Below are 23,919 nucleotides of genomic sequence, written 5' to 3' on the forward strand. Positions count from 1 at the left end.
CAAAACCTGGCTTTACATACAGTACCATTGGGACATTTTAGTTCATTTCGTTTTGTTTTTGAATGTAATCTTTTTCACTCTGAATTGTTTTAACTGATGTCGAGGTTTGTGTTCTTATTGTCTTCTTGGCTTATTTTCGTCTTTTATTTTGTTATTTGTGGGGGGTTTTTTTCTGCCTAATGTGATCTCCGCTTCATTGAAATTGAGTGTTCACCCCTGAATGTATCTCCGAGAACTAAATGAAGGTGAAATGAATGAAAAATATTAGTGACTGCCATCGCTGATTGGCTTAAAATGGTGAGTTGGTGAGAGGAGTGGAATCCATGTAGTTATTGGCTAATTGGTTAAACATCCCATCTCCCAACGTATTGATTTCTGCATATAGTGGATTTTTGGTAGTGTGTAATCATATACATCACAGGTATTCAACTTTAGAGTCCAAGAGGGTCACATTTTAACAAATGCGAAGGGCCACAATGTAGTATTTAGAGGACAATTTTGTCCAAAGCGGCTTATAATAAGTTGTCATTAGTAGTGGAAGCAATGGTGCAGTCTTTGAAAGCAAAAGATTTCATAGTCAATTTGTTGTGTTCTTTGAGGTCAGAGGTCAACTTCCTTGGTTGACCATCTGTTTGTGTGTTTGCATCCGACAGACCCTGCGTGAGGAGAAAGCGTCCTATGAGAAAGAGATGAGCAACGTGCAAGCTCGCTATGAAGAGGAGGCGGGCCACATGAAGGAGAGCCAGGCCCGGGCCCTGGAGGAGCTATCCAAGAAGCACCGACTCACTCTGGAGAACGCCCTCGCCAGCGCTGAGAGGAACAAGAACCATCTGCTGACCGTGCGTACACAACACACATACAAACAAATAAGAGAGGAGTCATTGAGTCATCACCATAGCAACATATCACTTGTTTTGTGTTGCTGTCGTACCTCTCCCTCGCTCCGGGTTTTTTCCTCCCCTCGTGCCGTTCAGAAGGTACTATTATCCCATTCTCGTCTACCGTGTTCCATCTGAACGCAGCATTAGTTGTTGTGTAACAATAAACATATAGTTTCCTCCTCTGCATCTAGAAGCTCCCGTTCTATGCGTCGCCATGTTTGTTGTTTGTCATTCTTATGGAAGCCTCCATCTACTTCTACTACAACTTCCTGCTCCACTGGACTTTATTTTTTCTTGACTACCCCCGGTCGTTCCGGTGAGTACTACTGCTTCCTGGCTGGGTATTTTTTTTTTCTCGAAAGGCCCGGCTCCCCAAAGACTCCTGTTGATACAGTTACAACCAGACCACAGATTGTTCAGTTCTTATCGAATAGGACAAAATGTTAACCGATTCAATTCTTATTAGCAATTAATCGATAGTCAATATATTTGTTAACATCCCTAGTTGCTGCTAAGCATCCTGGAACTGCTTTGGAAAACTGGCAAAGTTATCTGTAGTTGTGGAGGGACATTGTCTCTTGTTCTTCCTACCTTTATAGATACAATCTTGATGCCCCCCCCTCCACTCAAAAGATGTTTGTTTTTTTAAATAGATAACTGCTCTTAGATGTATGGAATTTACTAAAGGCATGCCGCTGCTGTGTAGACGTTTTCAGTAGTTTATTGAAAATTCTTGCCTGAAATACCATTACAAATGTTCTTAAATATAGGACGACTTTTTTGGGCTTGGAATACATCTGTAAGAGATGTTGAAGACCTCATTTAGAGCGAGATCCTGATTGAAGCTGAAGCCCTATTAATTATTCAAAGGCGTTGTGAAGTGAGCACTTGTGTTGTGCATTGAGTGTTCATTAAAAGTAATAAAAGAAATAAAAATTTCCCTCTGACTAGATGCATTTGAAGCTACAGAGGGAGAATTGAATAGAACAGAGGTGTTGTGTGCCACTTAATGGGTTTGAACAACAGGACCTGAATTTGATTCTCTCAAGAGCAACCTCACAAACACAAGGCATTCAACAACTTTCACCTGACATGGCTTCCCAGCTCTTCTGCAGCTATTCCCAGAGATGTAGTGGACATGCTATGCTTTGACTCGTCTGTCCAGTTCTACGGGATGGAAGTCTGGAGACTGGGCCAACTAGATCATTAGTTTGAGTTGTCCTTCACTTTCTTTTTACTACTAGATAGTTCTTGCTTAACTTTGTTGTGTGTTTTGGGTCATTATTTTGCTGAAGAATGAAAGGCTGGCCACAATGGCAGGCCATACCTGGTGCCCCCTTTCCATGCTATGACAGCCATGCTGGTTGAAATTGCCATGGACTTGGTAAAGATCACCAACTCGGTCACCAACAAGGCAACACCTGATCATCGCCTCCTCCATCCATGACATTGAAAACTACACATGCAGATGTGTAGACCATGTGCCCCATTGGTAGCCCATGTGCTCATCTTACATACAGTATACTCAGCTGTCCATAACACCAACATACATCCCTCAAATGTCCAATTTCTGTGTTTTTTCGTCCAAGCAAGTCTCTTCCACTTATTCTTCACTGTTAACCATTATTTGTTGCAGTGATTTTTACAGTTCAGCCATATTAATGCAGGCTCTTCTGACCAGTTGATGTTGAGACATAATCAAAATTACTTTGTATTTTAAGGGAATTAACTTGTTTTCTGATTCTGTGGTGTCGTACAATGCTCCCAGCCATGACTTCTCATCGCCACATTTGTGCCAGTTTTCCAGCACGCTGTTATTCCCCCTAAGCTCTCTGTGTAGTGCCGGCAGGATCAATGGTATTGGGAGAAAGTATAATGGAGGCAATTCAGCCACACATGAGCCAGTGCGTCCTGGCCCAGCGTGCTGATTCATTCCCTCTATAAGAACAATATGTCGTGGTTTTACCCTGTTTTGTTCTAAGTTTATTCTGTTCCTTTTTTCCCCTGTTTTTTTTTTATAGTTATTCTGTCCCTTGCGCTCTCTCTCTCTAGCACTCTCCAGCTCCCTCTGTCTCTCTCTCTAGCTCCCTCTGTCTGTCACTCTGGTTCTACATTCCTGCCACTGCACACCTGACCCTATTCAGCAATTAAGCCAGCTGTCTTTACCGTCCTTGTCACTCTACCTGCATATAACCTGTTTCCCGTCCACTCAGTCCTTGTCAGATTGTCGTTCTATCCTCTGCGTCAATACTGCTATGTCATCAGACTGCCACCTCCCTACGCTCTGGTTTCCCAACTGCATTTGGGTGACATTATCATGACAGAACTATTTGACCAGCCATTAACCAAGCAGACCCAGTGTTTTCAGCTTTCAGGTGGTTCTTCTTCAGGGACCAGCCAGGAGATTCACCTACAAGCCACCAGCCTGCTAGCCATTGGCCTGCTAGCCACCAGCCCACTAGCCACCAGCCTGCTGGCCACCGGCCTGATAGCCACCAGCCTGCTAGCCACCAATCTGCTAGTATTAGGCCTTTTAGACACCAGCATCTTTCCCGGCCTGAACATTCCCTTCAGGCAGCCCGGACTGCTCACCCCCTGCCTGCACTACCATCAATCAGATGCGGGTTTGTGAGCCTGTGCTTCCATCCTAGCCTTTGCCTTGCCCCCAGTCCTAAGCCAGCTAACCCGATACTCACATGTCCTGTTCCTGCCCCAGAAGTTCCCCAGCAGTCCCCTTTCTGGGGGTCGCGTCTTGTCATTTTCCCTTGGGGCCCTCAGAAAAGGTCGTCCAGAACGAAGCGTAGTCTCAACTCAAGCCTCAAGGATCCCCGAGGGCCAGCGCCCCTGAGTCTCCGCTGCCCAGCGCTCCTATGTCTCCGCTGCCCTCGGCACCCTGGGGGCCTCCATCTAAAGGCACGACCGGGACCAGCAGCAGCTCGTGGCCATCGTCCAGTCGATCTCGATGGAGGTGGCCACACTTATTACACTCATGCGACAACTGTCGTCCTTTCACTCTCCGGGGTTTTCACCAGCTGAAGAGTTGGCTCCACCATCAGCTGCTGCCATTCCTGTCTGAGAACCTCGCCTCCTGCTCCTGTTTTCCCCGAGCCTGCCACACCAGTCTTCCCGGCCAAAGCTCAGCTGATGGCTCCTGTTCCTGAGCCATCAGCCTCCCCAGCCGATGCTCAGCCCGTTCCTAAGCCATTGGCTGACCCTGCTGAGGCTCAGCCTGTTCCTCTTCCCAAGCGGTCGGCCTCCCTTTCCGAGGCTCAGCCCATTCCTGTCCTCGAGCCATCGGCCGCTCGTGCCAAGTCTCAGCCCATTCCTCTTCCAGAGCCATCAGTCACTCCCGCCAAGGCTCAGCCCATTCCTCTTCCCGAGCCGTCAGCTGCCCCTGCTGAGGCACAGTCCGTTCCTGTTCCAGAGCCGTCGGCCGCCTCTGTCGCGGCTCAGCCATTCCAGGGCCGTTGTCGAGTCTGTTTGTCTGCTGCTTAAACAGCATCATGGCTATTTCCTGCCCCATGCGCTACAGCTACCGCGCTTCCTGAGCAGCAGCGGCACCTTAACCTCCAGCCCCAGGTGCAGCAGCAGTCGTCAGCTTCCAGGCTAAGAGGCAGCTCTAATTGCAGCGGTCACCTGTTTCTCTGGCTACGTCAGTTTTTTGGATGGTCGCCCAGTCGGCTTTCTCCACCGATGTTCGGCCGGACCTCCGCCAGTCAGCCTTCTCCGCTGTCTCCCAGCCTCTCGGCTGCCCTTCAAAGTGGCCCCGCCTACGTGGTTGTCCTCCAGAGTGGCTCCGCTCCTCTTCTCCGAGGTCGGGTGGACCTCCAGAGCCATTCCACTCCCTTCCCTTGCCGTCCCTGGTCGCTCTCTGGAAGGACTCCGCCTATTTGCCCTGTTCGCTTGGGTGGGGTTCCAGCTCCCGGGCGTCCGCCTGAGGGGGGTGTTTTGCTCCCTTATTGCTCCCTTAAATGTGAGGCCAAGATGGTCTCTGTGAGTGCCTCAACCCTTGACTGGGACCAACTAGTCAACCAGATACGGAAGGATCAACATTCCCTATACCTGTAGTGGGGATACTAGGGTCACTGTCCCTGGGCAATAGACAGCCAAACTGGGAGCATCTTGAGCTGGTATTCCTTCCTCTGGAAGTCAAAGCAAACTGCATGTTCTAGGGATCTATGGGGACATGTAGCCAAGCTTAAAGCTGTAGATTAACACATCCATGTCCACCACACAGTGGAAAGTAAGTGTTAGTAAATTCTAGATAGTTTCTAGTTTTCCTCTAGTTGCAATTTGGAAAACTACTCAGACTTATAATTATATATTTTTAAAGTAACAGTACTTTTACTTAATTTGACTTGATAATTTTGGACTACTCTGTACACATCTGTCAGCCTGCAGTCTTCAGTAGTGAGAGCAGTCACCTGAAATTGCACACAACAGTAAAACCTTTGTGAAAACGGCACACCATGTTTCACAGCACAATCTTTTTTCTGGGAGGGGGGGCTCATTAGACTTGCTGAATTGACGGGTGGAGCTGGGCTTTCCAAATATAAATAAAAAATCCTGGCAATCTTGGCTGACTCTGCCAAAACACAAGCTGTCGTTGCTCTCTCTCTCTCTCTCATTCTCACTCACGCTAGGTTTATGCCTAGCATGTTAGTGTGTTTTTGCCTTTTCTCCCACGTTTTTCGCCTGCCAAAACACTGCCTCCTCTCACCATATTGTATCATGTAACCCACATGTTTTGTTTTTTTTTGTTTGTTTTTTTTCAATCAATTAGTGAAATTTATGATGAATGACAGATGTCTTTTGATCAGATTGTTATCGCAGTCTTCGTTTGAAACCTCCTTATCGTCAGAAATTGGAGTGAAGTGTTTCTACAGTAAAGCATATCTTGGTGGCGTATGTAAGAATAAAATACAAAAACAATTACAAAATCAGAATCAGAATAGCTTCATTTCAGCAATATTCAAGTATTGGGATAAAATGTATTTAGAACAAACAATTAAAGGGCATCTCTGATGGTAAGTCAAAACTATCTTCAGTCTGTAAGAAGTGAATCATTGGCCGAAGTTTTCCCAAAAATATTTGTAGGAGGGTATATATAGACAATTATATACACCCTTTTTTTCTCCAGACATACCTTTCTTTGGTTGTGAGCAAAAAGTTCATTTTTGGTTTTGTCAATCCAAAGCACATTGTTCCAAAACGCTTCAGGTCTTCTCAATGTATGTATCTATGTGTGTGTGTGTGTGTGTGTGTGTGTGTGTGTGTGTGTGTGTGTGTGTGTGTGTATATATATATATACACACAAAACGCATTACTTTTTTTGAATTTACGTTCTCCCATTGTATGCATCACACAAGTAAATGGCGAAAGGGCATATTAGGACTTATTACAGGGAAAAAGCCATTGCTGGTGAAATAATAGCTCTACCATAGGGCATGCAGCCATATTTAACTCGTCCATATTTCAAGCTCAGGATGGATTGTGGCAATCAATGTTGATTATGAATATGTCTACGCACTGAAAGGACACATTATCTAATTTGTCTAACATCTACTGCTGGCAATGAGACAATGAGAATGCACCAAGAACATAAATGCCAGAATTGATCAACAACTAAGACTACTTTGTGAACATTAATGCATTTACGCATGTTTTTTTCCCATATATTTTTTCATATTTTTGAGCAATCAGTCTAAAAGTATATAATATGATTCATGTTGTGTGAAAATCCTCTGCATGGTATGAGACACGGCTGCAGAATGACAATTAGGTACTGTAGCAGTTCCCCTGCCACATGCCATCTGAGTGGCTTTTCTTAGGGCTGGCCAACACTGAGACAAGCAATGATGGTACAAACCAGTTTATTGGAGTAAGTGGCAAGATGTAACAAGTCCGGAGCAGATGATGCGTGTGGGGATGGGTGATTTTAATCTGTGTTCATCAATTGCTCTGATGAACAACCGGTGCACAGCCACCCCTGCTCCTGGGTTCAATTAACTAGACCAAGGCAGGTGTGGCTGCCTCAATCACACCACCCCCACACCACAGGTACATCTTTTGGCCTTTCATGAATAATGTTAATTTATTTATTCATTTATTTATTTATTTGTAATTGATTATCTGCATATGGTGCATTATTTTATGACACTAATTGCAGAAGGCAACTGTGCTGTAAAGAAATCTGGTTTACACAGATGAAAAAAATTCTCCAGGGTTGACAGGTCTATCATGATCATTCTTGCCCTGATATGCTTACCTTGGTCAATACATCAATCTGTAATCATTTGACGATGGTATACATGATGAAATCCCTCTCCTGGTCAATAACAGATTTGCTCCAAAGGAAGCGATATTTGTTTCCCATTCAGAAGAAAGGGACAGGGTTGTCTACTGTATTCTACCTCTCTCTACTAGGAACTGATAATATAACACAGTATTAATCCCCGGAGGGAAAATCCAGACAATCCAGCATTTTCATTAGTGTTGGGCAAGTTACTTTGTAAAGTGATGCCCTCATTACTGATTGTCATCAATGTACAAATTAAACAATCAAATCAAATATATTTTAATGTTTATTTCCAGTGACATTGATTGATGAGAATATGAAGAATAAGGCATCACGTGTCAATCTCCCCCGGGTAATTCTGTTTTCATCGAGAGAATAGAAGCAGTCAGTCAGTGACATTGATATTAAGAACTAGTGGTTGACCGATATGGGTTTTTCAATGGATGGTGCCGATATTTAGAGAGCAGGCTGGCCGATGGCATATATATATATATGTATATATGTATATATGTGTGTGTGTGTGTGTGTGTGTGTGTGTGTGTATATATATATATATATATATATATATATATATATATATATATATATATATATATATACATGTGTGTGTGTGTGTGTGTGTATATGTATATATATATATATATATATATATATATATATATATATATATATACACACACACACACACACACACTTAAATTAAGTTAACTGAACTTAAATTAACTTATTTATTTAACACTATTGTTATTCTCTGCATCGTCTCTGCGGTGCACTTATTTTAAATTAAAAATGTACATCACCATAGCACTATATCGACACGCTTGTTTGCTTTTCCAGTCGGCTCTCCCACTCGCCCCCTCCCCCCCCGTGCTGTTCCCTTCTCCTGTTCCATGTGAATAAATCGGTGCATCTGCCAGTCAGCACTGTAGAGTCAAAATCCATACCGTTGGGCAAATTTATACGTGTGTACTTTCTATAAGGTTGATACCTTCCACCCCTATGCAGAATGTTTTTGTTTATCGACCTTGTAAGTGCAGGCATTGCCTGATGCAGATTATCTCAAAATGCAAATAATTGCTGGATTAATCGGTCAACCACTATTAAGAACAGGGACTTGGGAACGGTTTGTTCTCATCTAGCTGTTAATCCGGAGCTTCTAATTTAACAGCAAGGCAAGACGCATGGCCCAAAATAGCCCCTTATATGATGTCTTATCTCCGCTGGTTTCCCGATTGGAGCCAAGCACACCCAGCCACGTAAAGAAGCAAAAGTGATCAATTATTCTCTTGGTTCAATCTTGCATAATGAGGCCCCTGATTTTTCAAGTTGTATGTTACAGTAAACGAGAGGTGGCTTTCACGCTATCTGGTGGAGCAGTAGAAAGTCTCTGTAATGTACTCAGTTTGCATAATTAAAACTTTTTGCATGCTTTGGTAGAATTCTCACAGCCCTGTACTGCACTTGCTGAAATGTACTTAAATCACACTGTACCTACTTCTCAGCTATTTGTCGGTCTGTCTGTCTGTCTATCTATTTGTCTGTCTATCTATTTGTCTGTCTATCTATTTGTCGGTCTGTCTATCTATCTATCTATCTATCTATCTATCTATCCATCTATCTATCTTTTCAGCTCTTGAGGAGTTTTCTTCTATGAGTGACCACAGTAGGTTTGGCATTTACAGAGGAAATTGGAGTAAATTGTCTTAATTTAAAAAAAGCAAAGTCATGGCTCACATGAACCAACCATCTTCCGTGACACAAAAGCCAAATACCAGTACATTGGAGAAATCTTAATGTCACTCAAGATATGCTGCTGTTTGGCTTATACTCTTAATGTTAAAAATGTCGTTGGAATCTTTGTGTTCACTCAGGACTAGAAGGAACCATTTTCATGTGTTCAGCTCTGCTCCAGGCTCGTTCAAATCTGCATTTTGACATGTTCAACTTTGCTCCCGACGCATACAAATTGTTAGTTGAACAGATTTTCTCTGCCAAACGGCCCTCTTGTCAACTGCAACGTAAAATGTCTAACTTATCTTCCACAGGATCTAGAGCAGCAGTTTGAAAAGGAGCGCACATCTTTGGAGGAGCAGAAGGCACTTCTCAGGCAGCAGCTGAATGAGCTGAGGGAGGAGCTGACTGCCAAACTTGCAGTCGCCAATGATGAGGTAGGATATGGTATAATAGATTTTGTATAATATTTGTCAATATCCATACGTGCCTCTCCTTGTGTTAATGGCAAACTTGCTCAACATCATTCTTAACGGACCAAGTTCTCAAGCGAACACATCTAAATGCACTCTTGGCATCAAGGTTGCAAGCTGGATTTGTCTCAGATTTCTTTGACAGATTTCAAAGAAATCTGACCTCAATTTCAATGGCACTGATGATGACTAATCTGAGAACTAACCGCAGCAGCGCATTTTCCAGGAACACAAGCCCAAATTTAAAGAACTTTGACAGAAGATGTTTTGGAGGTCTATGGTCATAACCAAAATTGACCACGGGGCCCTGCTTCCCAAGGAGCCCGAACCTTTAACACACTAAAAACAGGAGAAGATAATGGTCTAATAATGACATTCTAATGGTAACCTTTTTCTTTCTTTTCTTGTTCCTCGTGGCCCAGCTTTGCCGGTTACAGGAGCAGGTGCGTCAGGGCGAGCAGACTGTTGGCACTGCGGAGGGACAGATCTTCACTCTGAAGGAGGCACAGGACAAACTGCTGGAAGAGCTGGATGCCACCAGGGCCCGACTCAGGGAGACTAGCAACCTTCTTACTGCACTACAGGTCAGCAAGTCAAGTATTTCTTCTTTATAAACAGCCCACCCCATAACCAGGAGTCCGTCTAGTGAATTGATGGATGGATGGAGAGGTGGTAAAAGATAGGTGTGCTGATAATTACTCTGGATTCACCAACCCCAACATGGATCATGAAACCTTTTTGCTTGGTACATGATACATTTATACATCATACTGAAGACAGCTCAAGATATTTGACCTCCTAGAAAGAATGACTTGAATAGGTTTCCAAAAAATTACAATGAAGCTCAACCCATCTCCCAAATTCCAATTTAGACCCTGCCCCTATCCTAGACGGGGAGGGGCCTGCATATCACTGCTGTATGAGTTGCTTGCATTGTGTCTTGTATCAGCTGTGTTCACAATATACGTATGTGGTGTGGGGATGGTCTGATTTGAGCAGCAACACCTCACCTGGATCTAGGTGATTGGGATCAGAGTGGCTGCATACCTAATGTTTGTTGGTTGGTCTAACGAGCAGCAGGTAAAACCCCCATCCCCACACACACTCAGGATAGGAGCCCTGTCATGACACATGCTATCTGCTCCTGGCTAATTCCATCTGGCACAAGTCTCTTCAATAAACTGGTGTTTACAACCCCGTCTTCTGTGTCTCTGTGCCGGAGGTCCCTGAACACGCCATTTGGGTGGCGCATGGTAGGCAGAACTACCACAACGTACCAATCTATTTCCTTTCTGATTGGAGTAAATTACATTACGTTATGTCATTTAGCAGACACTTTTGTCCAAAGCAACTAACGGTCTGTGATGGAGGATGGGGAGCGATTCAGCCTAGTCACCATTGTGGTGTTAGCTGTGAGAAGAGTCGCGACTCCTGAGTCCATGAAGCGATGGAGCAGTGAGGCAGCCTGCAAGAGTGGAGGAGTCTGGAACCTGACCAGTGATTGTAGATATGAAGGAGAGAGTTCCATGGACGACCTTGTAAGAGAGCACCAGCATCTTAAATTTGTTCTGAGCAGAGATGAGAGGCCAGTGAAAGGATCAAAGGAGGGGAGTGACATTATAAAATTTTGATTGGTCGAACACTAGGCTGCTGCATTCTGGATGCGCTGTAGAGGTCTGATTGGACAGACGGGTAGTCCACGCAGGAGATCATTGCAGTAGTGTGGACGGAGGATGACAAGCGAGTTATGCATTGGCATTAATTACAGATGGAGGGAGACAGGTCCCAATCTATACCTGATCTAAGGTCTCCTAGAGCCTTCTTTCCTCTCCTCCCGTGATAAGCGCACTGTACTGCGACTCTGCTGCGCGCACAAGCAGACACTTTCACTTTGACTTTTGTAATGTCCCACTATGTATTGATAACACGCTTAGTATTTTACAAATTAGAATTAGTTTTTCATTTGATGATGTGCGAAAATTAACTTATTGTTTTTATGTAGGTTTTATTTCTTTAAAAAAAAAAAAAAAGAAAAGACAGTGAGCAAGTAATGGAATTGGTGTATGTCCAAACACTGTGCAATACCGGTAACACCGATAACCGCCGCAACACTATTGTCATGAATTACCCCAAGATTCTTGGCAGTCTGAAAGGGAAGTATTTTGGTGTTATTGATGGTAATGGATGAATGGTCTTTGCAAGGGCAGTCTTTGCCTGGGGGAAGAATGTGCTCTCCCTTGTAGAGATTGAGCTTCAGGTGGTGCCCAGACATCCATTCGTTAATGTCTTGGACACATGCACAGCGCCTCTAGATATGTGTTTCTATGGTGGAGGGAAAAGCGCTGTTGGTTTTGTCGACTGCTGAAGGGGCAATAAGTTGGAGAGCAGAAAATAGTGCAATCTATCATGTTAGTGATCTCAAATTATTTTATCCAATTCTGTGTGGCCAGAAAATAAATTGGTGTGTTTTGCATTGAGTGACAACGCGGAAGAAAATGGTGTAATAATAATTTGTAGTTTGCGAGCTTGCTAGAATGCCAACCAACAATCTATGGCTTTACATTTACATTTACATTTACATTTTAGTCATTTAGCAGACGCTTTTATCCAAAGCGACTTACAATTGTTCAAACACCGACGGACGCAGCCATCAGGAGCAATTAGGGGTTAAGTGTCTTGCTCAAGGACACTACAGCATGCTAGCAGGAGGAGCCTGGGATCGAACCAGCAACCTTTAGATCACTAGACCACCAGCTCTACCGCCTGAGCTACCACCCCCATCCCCCCTTTAGTACTGGTATTGCCTACTTCGCAATGACGCAACAATTTATTTCACATTGCGAATTCCTTGTGTGACCATGGATTTAGGTGTGTTTGGGAGAAAATGGAGAGTGGCGGTAAAATTTAGCAGTTTTTTTCAAGAAAATGGGCATAAAGGACATTGATTAATTCATAATAGTGCAGCAATATTGCCATTTATATATGCATACATATATATATATATACAGTATGTGTATAAATAAAAAAATATATATATGTATATGTATATATATATGTGTGTATGTATATATATATATATATGTGTATATATATATATGTGTGTGTGTGTGTGTGTGTGTATGTATATGTATGTATGTATGTATATGTTTATTTATCTATATATATAATTTTCTTTAACAAATTGTTTCCTTGTTTTATACTTCTTGTGAAATCCTTACCCTATCAAAGATAACAGAATAATATATGACAACAAAAGTGTACCCCCTTCCAGTGTGTCCACTGTCATAGGAGGAGGATTTGTTGATTTGATAGACAAACACACTTCTCAGTAACTGTTGATAACCAACTGACAGTTGACCAAATCATGGGATGTAACTCGTTTTAAACAGAACAAAAGAAAAACAAAAGACAACTTTCCCACAAATTCCTGTGTGAGTAAGTCGTGATGGGTTTTTCTTTTTTCTTTCCGCCATGACCAAATTGACATTTACCCAAACTTGTTGTTGCCCTGCTTTCGAACATAGCCATGTTATCATTGGAGCACAGTTGCTTTGTGTTTCTGTTCTCTGCTCTTACAGAGATGTCCTTTTTATGTTATTTCAAAACAATATGTTCTATAACAACCGCATACTATCAGATTATATAATTAATTCTAGCCTTTGACTGGGGTAAGTACTTTCCCTGTACGTACCCTGTCAGTCGAGCATCTCAAAAATAAGCTTTATACTGGAAGACAAATGGACAGATGGCAGGTGGCTCCATTAAAGTCTGGAACATGCAGTATGGCAATCCTTTTATCTTGCATTTGTTGGCTCCCTCCTCTAATGTGTGTGTGTGTGTGGGTGTGGGTGTGGGTGTGCATGCGTGTGTGCGTGCGTGCGCCTGCCTGCCTGCCTGCCTGCCTGCCTGCCTGCCTGCCTGCCAATCAGCTTTGTTCATGACGGCCAGGAGTTGAGTGGCAGGCCTACTGAAGCAAATGATTTGCCTTCTGTCTTTCCATTTATTCTGACCTTCTTACTCTTATAGCACATTTTTATATTCTTATTGCAAACCGTATTCATTCTCATGACACATTCTGTCATTCTTTTCATCCTTGTTCCTGTTTGCATTTTATTGCCATCTACAAGTACATCTCATAAAATTAGAATATCATGAAAAAGTTCAACATATTTTGTCACTCATTTCAGAAAGTGAAACCCATATATTATATAGATTCATTACACGTAGAGTGAAATATTTCAAGCCTTTATTTCTGAAATTTTGATGATTGTGGCTATAGATAATGAAAACCCAAAATTCAGTGTCTCAGAAAATAGTCAGAAAGTCATGGTGTCACACCCTAATCAGATAATTAACTCAAAACGTCTGCAAAAGTTTCCTGAGCCTTTAAATGGTCTCTCAGTCTGGGTCAGTAGGCTACACAATCATGGGGAAGAATGCTGAACTGACAGATGTCATTGACCCTCTGCACAAGGAGGGTAAGCCATAAAAGGTCATTGCTAAAGAAGCTGGTTGTTCATAGAGTGCTGTATCCAAGCATATTCATAGGAAGTTGAGTGGAAGGAAAAAGTGTAGTAGGAATGGGTGCACCAGCAAAAGGGATAACCGCAGCCTTGAGAGGATTGTCAAGCAAAATCCATTCAAGAATTTGGGGGAGCTTCACAAGAAGTGGACTGAGGCTGAAGTGAGTGCATCAAGAGCCATTACGCACAGACGAACCCTAGGCATGGGCTACAAATGTTGCATTCCTCGTGTCAAGCCACTCCTGAACCAGAGACAACGTCAGAAGCGTCTTACCTGGGCTGTGGAGAAAAAGAACTGGACTGTTGCTCAGTGGTCCAAAGTCCTCTTTTCAGATGAAAGTCAGTTTTGCATGTCACTTGGAAATCAAGGTCCCAGAGTCTGGAGGAAAAGTGGAGAGGCACAGAATCCACATTGCTTGAAGTCCAGTGTGAAGTTTCCACAGTCAGTGATGATTTGGGCTGCCATGTCATCTGCTGGTGTTGTTCCACTGTGTTTTCTGAAGTCCACAGTCAACACAGCCATCTACCAGGACATTTTAGAATACTTCATGCTTCCTTCTGCTGACAAGCTTTATGGAGATGCTGATTTCATTTTCCAGCAGGACTTGGCACTTGCCCACACTGCATAAGGTATCAAAAGCTGATTCAATGACTATGGTGTTACTGTGCTTGATTGGCCAGCAAACTCGCCTGATCTGAACCCCATAGAGAATCTATGGGGTATTGTCAAGAGGAAGATGAGACACCAGACCCAACAATGCAGATGACCTGAAGGCTGCTATCAAAGCAACCTGGGCTTCCATTACACCTGGCAGATCATCTCCATGCCACACCGCATTGATGCAGAAATTCATGCAAAAGGAGGCCCAACCAAGTATTGAGTGAAATGAACACACTTTTCAGAAGCCTGACATTTCTGTTTAAAATATCCTCTTTTTTTTTGTTGATCTTATGTAATATTCTAATTTTTTGAGACACTGAATTTTGTGTTTTCATTATCTATAGCCACAATCATCAACATTTCAAGAGATAAAGGCTTGAAATATTTCACTCTACGTGTAATGAATCCATATAATATATGGGTTGCACTTTATGAAATGAGTGACAAAAAATATTGAACTCTTTCATGATATTCCAATTTTATGAGATGTACCTGTATGCTGGCACCCATACTGTACCTAGAGAATCTCAACTTGCGTTTCTGATTCCATTCAGGGAATCACACAATTTTTTTATTTTTTTACTTGATCGCTCACTCTCTCCCTCCTCCCCTCAGGGGGAGATGGAGATGCAGAAGCGCCAGCATGAGGCCAAGCTCATCTCCACCAGGGAGGAGGAGAAGCTGAAGATGGACAAGATGGCCCTGGAGCTGGAGCTCAAGTGGACTGAGACCCTGAGGTGAGGGACCGCCGCCGCCGTGCTCTTCCTCCCCTGTTTCCGTTTGTCTGTGTGTATATATTGTGTACTGTGTGTTTTATCTTTGGATATCCTCTGCCACAAATGTAATCGAGAAGATTCACACAATACATATTGTTCATCACAAGAGGATGAATTAAAATCGAACATTTATTTGCAAGATTTTATGGAATCAGACTAAATTTTTTGTCATAAGTTAAAATTTGAGGAACATCCTCACAAACAACACAAACCTGTGGGACATCATTTCAATATATATATGTCTGTATAAATGTACAACACTACATTCAAGCGCATCTTCAGATCCCAAATCCCAAAGCCTTTTTTTCTGGAATTACTACTGTGCAGTCACACTTCGGAAATTACTGCCACTACTCCATGACCCAAAAATGACTCCAAATAGCACCAAAAATATATTGGATTGAATGCGGAGGGTTCTGAGTAACACCTTTTTCAGACAAGATTAGAATTAATGCAACACTATGTAACTTTTTTACCTTAAAATAACAGCTTCAAAATCATTTTGATGGTACACTGACTTGTAATTTTCATTCCCAACCACCCCCCCAAACATCTGTTCTTGCACTATGTAACTTCTGTGTTCAGGTACGAACCTGCTGGAAAAGTGCGTTACGCTTTGCGTGCACTACGTCACTTCCTTGATGTTTGGCTCCGGTAATTACCGGTTCTAAACTTGCCGGTCAAAATGTCCGGTAAAAATGCTCATACAAAACGTTGCCGCTTCGCCTCTTCGACGGCGCAGATGACTTTCATTGCGTCACAGAGTTTGTTTCACTCTCTGACTTGCGCGTGCGAGCCGATCTGCCAGGCCGAGCACATCTGGTGCCTACACCAGAAGCAGGGGGCCCCACCCTTTCCCCGAGTCCCCGCGCCCTCTCTCCTCGAAGCGTTGAGGTCCGTGCAAAGGGTGCTGTAACCTGGGTGTCCATTATATCTGCGTTTGTAACAGAGACTGTTTTTGAAACGTGACCGAAAGGTTCAAATTTGTCAGATTATAAAATATATATTTTCTGACACCGGACAGAGTTCTGTGTGCGTTTACATACAGTTTGTTATGGAAAAAGAGACGGAGGCGTGGGTCGTCTTGATGAGTAAGTGAAGACTTTGATCCCTTCCAACCGTGGTGAAGTGAGTCACGCTGCCGTCCATCCACAACATTTCAGCCCTTGCATTCGCACCAAGCACTAAACATTATACTGATACCAAAGACATTTTGAGCATCAAGAGCTTTTGACATAAATCATGTTCTGGTCCTACAAAGGAGTTTGTTACCACAAACACATGTACGTGTTGAAGTTTGTCACACATGGATGATCAATGCTCATGGCGTTGTGGTTGTAGAAATGTAGGATGCTCTCAGCACACCTACTGATGCTTGAGTTTTCACAGCTAGTGACTGGTCTGTCTCACCGTGGTAATTATGTTTTTTCAAGGTCGTCATTGGATAAACAGGACTTGGTGTGCATTTTCTGGGATTTTATGCTTTCAATCTGAGACACTTTGGCACTCAGAGCTATGTTTAAAACAGCTTTCATTTCACTGCCCACACAGGCCATACACATACTGTACACACTCGGTGGTGCGATGGAGTGACAGGCAGATGACAGACTGGACAAGGACAACATTACTTAGAAATATTGTCTGAACGCTGGGTGGGGCGTCTGGTCTGCTGTGGTGGGGCGGGCAACCCCCTTGTGCGGGGCGTGGGTGGGCATGGGGGTCCTTGCGGCCCGGGTTCTGTGCCTGCAGCTGCGTCTTGTGTCTGCACCTGGGGCTTGGTTGTATGTGTGCTCCCCTGGGGTGCGGGGTCTCCTCGTGCTCCCTGGGACTGAGTAATGCTCCCCTGGGCTGGGCGTGGGGGTTGCTCCACGGCCCTCTGGCGGCCCGGGGGTCTTCTGTGGCCGCAAGGCAGGGTACTTGTTGCTTTCCTGCAGCCGTAGGGTGTCAACAGGGCTGTGGAGTTCAGGGGGGCTTCGGGGCCCTTTCCGCTGCTTTGAGGCGCCGCGACATAATACAGACCTTCTACACCATGACTTATCCCAATGGGGATAAGTCATGTACCCCCCCCGGTGGACATCTTACGCACACACCCATACACACACACACAGACACACACACACACACACACACAACACACACACACACACACACACACACACACACACACACACACACACACACACACACACACACACACACACACACACACACACATATAGACAGTCCCATCACACACGCACACACCACCACACCTGCTTGGAGTGCACCCCAGCACCCTCCTGGTTGCATTCCTCTCCTTTCCTCCCTCATTTGCTGCCATAATTATGACAGGAAGAGGCCACGTGACCAGTTGTAGTTCCAGTTTTCCTGGACCTAATTCACTGTTTTTCAATACATCCAGTGTTCATGTTTTTGTGTAAATGTTGTTTGTTTCTATGTTTATTTGTCCCACCCGTGGTGATTCTCCCCCTCTTTCAGTAGTGATCAGTTGTTTATAGACCCAAACATGATAAATAGTTCTCCAAAGAGGGGGGTTGGTGGTGGTTCTCTATAACCAAAAACTGTGCTCTTGTCATCCTACAGGTCATCCACAGGACAGAGTTATTGCAGCAGTTCTTGATGATTTAAGAATTAATAAAGAGTTGCATTGCAGGTGGAGAACTTGAACTCCACTTGCAGACTAACTCTGTCCTAGATGCAATGGCATACAAATACTCTGTGTTGAACGTCTGAACATGTTTTTGGTGGTGGGTCATTTTCAGTCATTGTCCAAAAGTCATCCAGCCAAATAGTCTGATAAGTAATATCTCAATATAGAAATCTGTTACTTCCTGATCAACATGAATTTAGTAAACCGTAAAAGTGTAATCTAAGGAAAGTATAGGCTTCCTAGGCCCTAATGCAGGCCTCCCATGAAGCTGAGATGGAGTTAAGCGTAGTGCAGCATTGCAGCTCCAGTTTGATTGACAACTCAACAGAACGGAACTAATTCACCAACAGTGCGCCACACAAATCTGTGCTTAAATCATGTGTACCCATGTTCTAGGCAAAAAGTTGCAATCCACAAATAGTTTCATACTTGAATTTGGTTAACTTTAGACAGGCAGGCTTTAAAGGATTCATATTAACCCCCAAGCAGGCATAACAGTGGCATATTTCGTTTTATGAATAACTCCATGGATATTACTGGATGCACTTCGAGAGAGAGCACATCTGTAGAGATCACCAGGATCTGTCACTTTCACTGAGTGATCAATGGCTGATCACTTGATTTCCACTGGCAAGATGAGCCCTTATTTTATTTCAGAGAATTTCATTCTGTTGTCATTTGTTTAATAACCTGGAAACATAACTCAATCACGAGACCGACCACGCCCAAACGATGGTCTGAGTACTCGCACCATCGGTTTCTTGGCTACAAGCACCAAAGCCTCCATTCAATGAATAAATAGAAAAATTGACTTTTATGTCAGTCCACTTTATTTTTTATTTCAGCCAAAGTGTCAACATCAGGGGACACAGCATCCACTGCCTCCTTTACTGCAGCGCAAACCCCTTGCATGCACTGTACGACTCTGCTCCTCCTCCTCTTACGCACAATAAGAACATTTCTACACGTATGTGGAGGGGTGTTTAGCACCTCACTTTTGACAAGGCCATGGAAGGCCTTGTTCAAGGCTTACTCCTTCATTGATGAGAATGTCTATCCCTAACCCTTGCTACATCACCATCTGCATCATTAACTTGTTGCAAATGAGCTGTGATTCACTTTATGTCGCAATTTATATTCTGGTTGCATTGTTGCAATCGTATTAAAACGTTATACACTGTAGAATTATGTGACGTATTGAGCGCTGCAGCATATGTCCACAGTGTCGTCGATAAAATACCTCATAGATGTTTACCTTTGTGTTTGTGCTTGTCCCGGTGTAGGCAGGAGTGTAAGAAGCTCAGGGAGGAGCTGAGAGAGGATCATGCTGAAGAGAAGGCAGCAGCATTGGCCCAGTTGGCCCAGAGCAAAGAGCAGGAGCTGGGCAGTGCCAGAGAAAGCTGGCAGCGCAAAGTGGAGGACCTACTGGAACAGGTGAAGCCTCTATCCATCTGTATGTCCATCTGTAATAAGATAATATAATATAAATATATATAAAATATATATAATATACTAAATTCAATAAAATATTATCCTCCATGTTTTTATTGCAATGTTTGGAAGGGCACTGATGTAGCATGCTCAATATTTTTCAACAAATGTATCTTTGATTTCATAGTTGTTTTTTTCTGTTGTGTGAGCGAATTCCCTTGAATTGCAAAAAATAATGAAAATCCTGAGGGGGCTGCGCAATTTAAATTTCAATTCTATCTCATGAATTGAACGGAAGCCAATAATGTTAAAATGTGAACGTGGCACAACCCTCATAAGTGACCGTAGTGTGTGTATGGTAGATGATGGTGTGTATGGTGGTCGTACCTTGTGAATTAAACTGACGTTAACTCTTGAAATGTTCGTTCACTAAAACTTGACTCAACAAGCCCCCAGAGCTCCTACTATTAGTGTTTCTCCTATTAAGGGGCGGGACCTAATAAGATCATCAACTAATCTTTGCATTATGAATTGTAAGGATCAACGCTATGTCATTTTGCTCATTAATTGCTCTGAAATCATACAAAACAGCTAATATAAACTTTGATATTTCTCATTTCACATTTTTAGGAGGTTTGATTGATAATATTGCTAAAAGAAAATTAATGAACAAACATAAGTTGTTGGCAAAATGTGATTGTGGCAGTTCCGCCTGCCACAAGCCAACCAAGGGGCATTTCCAGGGGCCTCCTACACAGAGACACAGGCGATGGGATGAAAAGTGCCAGTTTTATTGCAGAGAGTGGGCTAGATGGAACAGGCCCGGAGCAGATGGAAAACATGGCATGACAAGGGCCCCCCCCTCCTGTGTGTGTGGGGATGGGGGTTTTACCTGGTGCTCGTTGATTGCTCTAACAAGCAACAGGCGTACAGCCACACTGATCCTGGGCCCAATTGCCTTGACCCAAGACGTCTTGGGTCCCCCACACCACAGTGATTTTGAGTAAAGGCCCTATTTAAGCCTCCACCAAGAGGGTACTTTTGATGTAGCCTGTCCTTCTGTGGGCTCCAATCCTACTGATTGTTGAAAAGGCTAAATGACCATTTTGAGACACGGGATACGGTACATTTGACATACTATTTGAGCCTACCATGGGTTTGGACATATTGAAACTGTTCACACACTAATTTGGCGGTACCGTAGTGTATGCTAGCAAGGGCCTTTCCGACGCAGCTTTAGATTTATTTCAAGAAAACTGTATTTTCATGCTGAGATTCTCGCAGTGTTGGCTCTTTGTCAATACAAACGTTTAAGTCGGCGCACCAATGCAACCGTTTCTTTCATTGAAGAAAGATAGGGATAGAGGCGTAAAGAGAGTATCCGTCCAAAGCCGTGCTTTCTCATATTGTCCCTTCGTTTTGCAAACAAGCTCACAATCAATACACTAGGGCAGTGTTTCCCAGTAAGTATGAGCCATGGCCCCACAGTGTGTCATGAAGGTACTGCAGGTGGGCTGCAATTGTAATTAAGTTAGAAATTACCATAAAATATTTATAATTCATTATTTACATTTTTAAAAATTAATCACAACTAATTCAATAAAATTAAATTGAATAAAATTGAGCGTTCTTATTAATTTATCTGAGCAATTTTTTTTTCATTTGCTAACCCTATTTTTACATTTGTTGCTTTACAATTTATTTATTTATTTTTCATTATCATTTACCTTGTGAAATAAAATGCCGCTCCACAGAAACAAAAAATGGAGGGCTTTGGTTCTTTACAAGGGCTTCTGGGCCCTCAGAGAAAGGCCCTCCAGAGAACCATTTTCTGTTCTGATTCTGTCTCTTTGGAGGCTTCCAGGTTTTGAAATGTTCTGTAAGTGCATTTTTGCAGAAGCATGTTTCAGCCTGTGCCTGTGGTTAACATCATATAAACATCTGAGTGGAGCGTTGGTTGTCCGGGTCACAGGTTTCACAACAGTGTTTCCTCCTCCTATACCATAACCAAGAACAGATGGTTTGTGGGAGGGCCATCCACTAATTTTAAATAATGGCAAACTGGTCCTTGCGTCGCCAGTGAATTGTGAAGACGAATATAAAAAAAATTGCAATGAAAGTTCTCTTTGTTTATATCATTTTTTAGCAGACACCTTTTTCCACAGCAACTCACAATCATTCATACACCAATGGACGCAGCAATCAGGGGCATTTACCATTAAGTGCTTTGCTCAAGGACCCTTCAGCTGGAACAAACCGGCAACCTTTTCCCCACAATTGTTATTACAACGTTGGACAACATTGTTACATCTCCCCTGCTGGCTTATTTGGCTGATTTGACATTTCTAACCACTGCATGGACAGACTTTTCAATTGCTGCGCGCCTTTGTCTAACAAATCCTTTTTAAGTTATAATCACCGTAACTGGGAGACAGCGGCAGTTTTGGAGGGGTCGCATGCTAACCTCTGTTTGGTAATCCCTCCTGAAAACCCTGCCTGCCTTCTCCAAACAGATCTCCCTCCTGAAGCAAAGCCTGGAGATGCAGCTGTCGCAGTCGCAGTCATCCCTGCAGCAGCTGCAGCACCAGTTCAGTCAGGAGAGAGAGCACCTGCGGCTGCAGCTGGATGAGCTGCAGATGGAGCACCAGCGGCGGCAGCAGCGCCTGCAGGAGGCCCACTGCTGTGCCATGCAGGACTTTGAGCATGCCAGGCAACACGGCCTGAAGGTAGGCCTCCGCAGAAGCACTTTGGCGTGATGACAGGTGAAGGCTCGCCAAAAACCGGGCAAAATCCATGTTGAAGGATAGGTTTAGCCATTTTTTTTTCAATCCATTAAAATGTTGGTTTTCATCATCAATAGCTGTTCGTAGAAAAACCTCACCGTTGAGAAACGTACCGCTCTGTTGCAGCTTCTCACTGTGCCTGAATGCAGTCAAGTGGGGCCAACGTTCAAGTCTGAAAAAAACATCACATCTCCTTCTCGAAAAACAGGAAACTCGTAAAATGTAACTTTTGTGCTTTCATGTGTTATAATTGATTTTCAAATTGTTGATATACAGCAGCCTTCAATGCTGTGTGATCTGCATAGCTTGGCTTTACATGATGTGGATTACAAGACAGAAAGATGGAAAGTGTGTGTGTGTGTGTGTGTGTGTGTGTGTGTGTGTGTGTGTGTGTGTGTGTGTGTGTGTGTGTGTGTGTGTGTGTGTGTGTGTGTGTGTGTGTGCTCGATCGATCGATTGACTCCATCTATTGTGATTTACATTGATGACAGACGTTTTTTTTTTTTTTAATCCGCCAGGAGAAATCCAAGCATTGAAACGGTGTAAGTGCAGTTTACCATTTTCTGAAACTGGAGCAGGAAGAGAGAGGGGAAGATGGGGAGGGAGGGAGATAGGGGTTGGAGGGTCTCCCTCTCTCCGCTCAGAGCTGTCTAGTAACCACTAGAAGTTCGGTCTCACTTCCCCTCTACAGTTCCGTACAGAGACTTTTAGGGGCAGGTGTTAAAAAAAAAAAAAAAAAAAAAAAGGCACATGGCCCACCACCTCTGGTTGTGGGACTGGGCCGCTCTGGGAAAACAGAGCAGCACAGCGGAGCTGTGCGCACATCGCAGGTGTGAGGTTCATGAGGAGTTCCTCATGAATATATCTTGCCAGACAATCCACTACCTCGACACCCTCCAGACAACGGTGAACACATGTATTTATTTTCGTTTGTTTCCTTCGTGTATGAAACAAAATTTTGAAACGCAACTGAGTTAAAGGACTGTCCAGGTCCTTACTCCGTCCTAAAATACCTGTGCATCTCCACTGTCGGGGGGTTTCTATTCCTATGGGACTTAATTTAGCAAAATCTGGATGTTTTTTGTGTAAATCATTTACTTGTAAATAATAAATCCTGCACTTCTGGAATTGGGAGACCGTATTTGCCACAGTACATTACGTTCAATGCGTGTGCAAACCCCACCGTGCGCCCACACGCTCCCGCGATAAAATCACTGCTCCTCAGCGATCGGCGATATTAATTGTGCGCGATCGGCCAAGCCTAGTGTGTGCACGATTATTCAGCTAGCTTTACAAACGATGTCTGTTTCAAGACTCAATTTTCAAGACCTATTCAACTGCCACCATTACTGCTTGTCTATGAGGTCTGGTTATCTTCTCATCCATAGAAAAAAAGTCAGAATCAATTTCTTCGTTTTGTCATCACTGCCGTACATATCGGAGCATTACAGCAGAGAGAGTCTAAAAAGATTTTTCTCGTAAGACATCAATTACAAATGGATTTAATGAACATCCACTAACTGAGAGAGAAAGTGTGAGCGAGAGGGAGAGAAAGAGGAAGACTACCGCTCCCACTGTCTCATCAGATGGGGAATAAGTTAAAGATGACATTTAAATCCAGCAGTCTTATGAGAGTCAAGGTTAGCTTGGCGGTGAGTTGTCATCATCGCTATTCGTTTGCTCCTGACAGCAGTCAGGTTAAAAAAAAAAAA

General features: G+C 43.4%; 1 protein-coding gene across 1 annotated transcript in view; it reads left to right on the plus strand.

Annotated features, from left to right (window-relative positions):
• fam184ab (family with sequence similarity 184 member Ab) overlaps nt 1-23,919 on the plus strand; it is a gene marked incomplete at both ends in the record, with an annotated part of 132,463 nt that overhangs the window by 81,673 nt on the left and 26,871 nt on the right. The window contains 6 exons of the mRNA XM_080019056.1: nt 654-839; nt 9,225-9,347; nt 9,806-9,967; nt 15,183-15,304; nt 19,277-19,427; nt 21,938-22,150. Coding sequence (XP_079875182.1) covers nt 654-839; nt 9,225-9,347; nt 9,806-9,967; nt 15,183-15,304; nt 19,277-19,427; nt 21,938-22,150 — 957 coding nt within the window. The remainder of the gene's footprint in view (nt 1-653; nt 840-9,224; nt 9,348-9,805; nt 9,968-15,182; nt 15,305-19,276; nt 19,428-21,937; nt 22,151-23,919) is intronic.

Source organism: Zeus faber (genome assembly GCF_960531495.2).
Source record: "Zeus faber genome assembly, chromosome: 2".
Taxonomy (NCBI): Eukaryota; Metazoa; Chordata; class Actinopteri; order Zeiformes; family Zeidae; genus Zeus; species Zeus faber.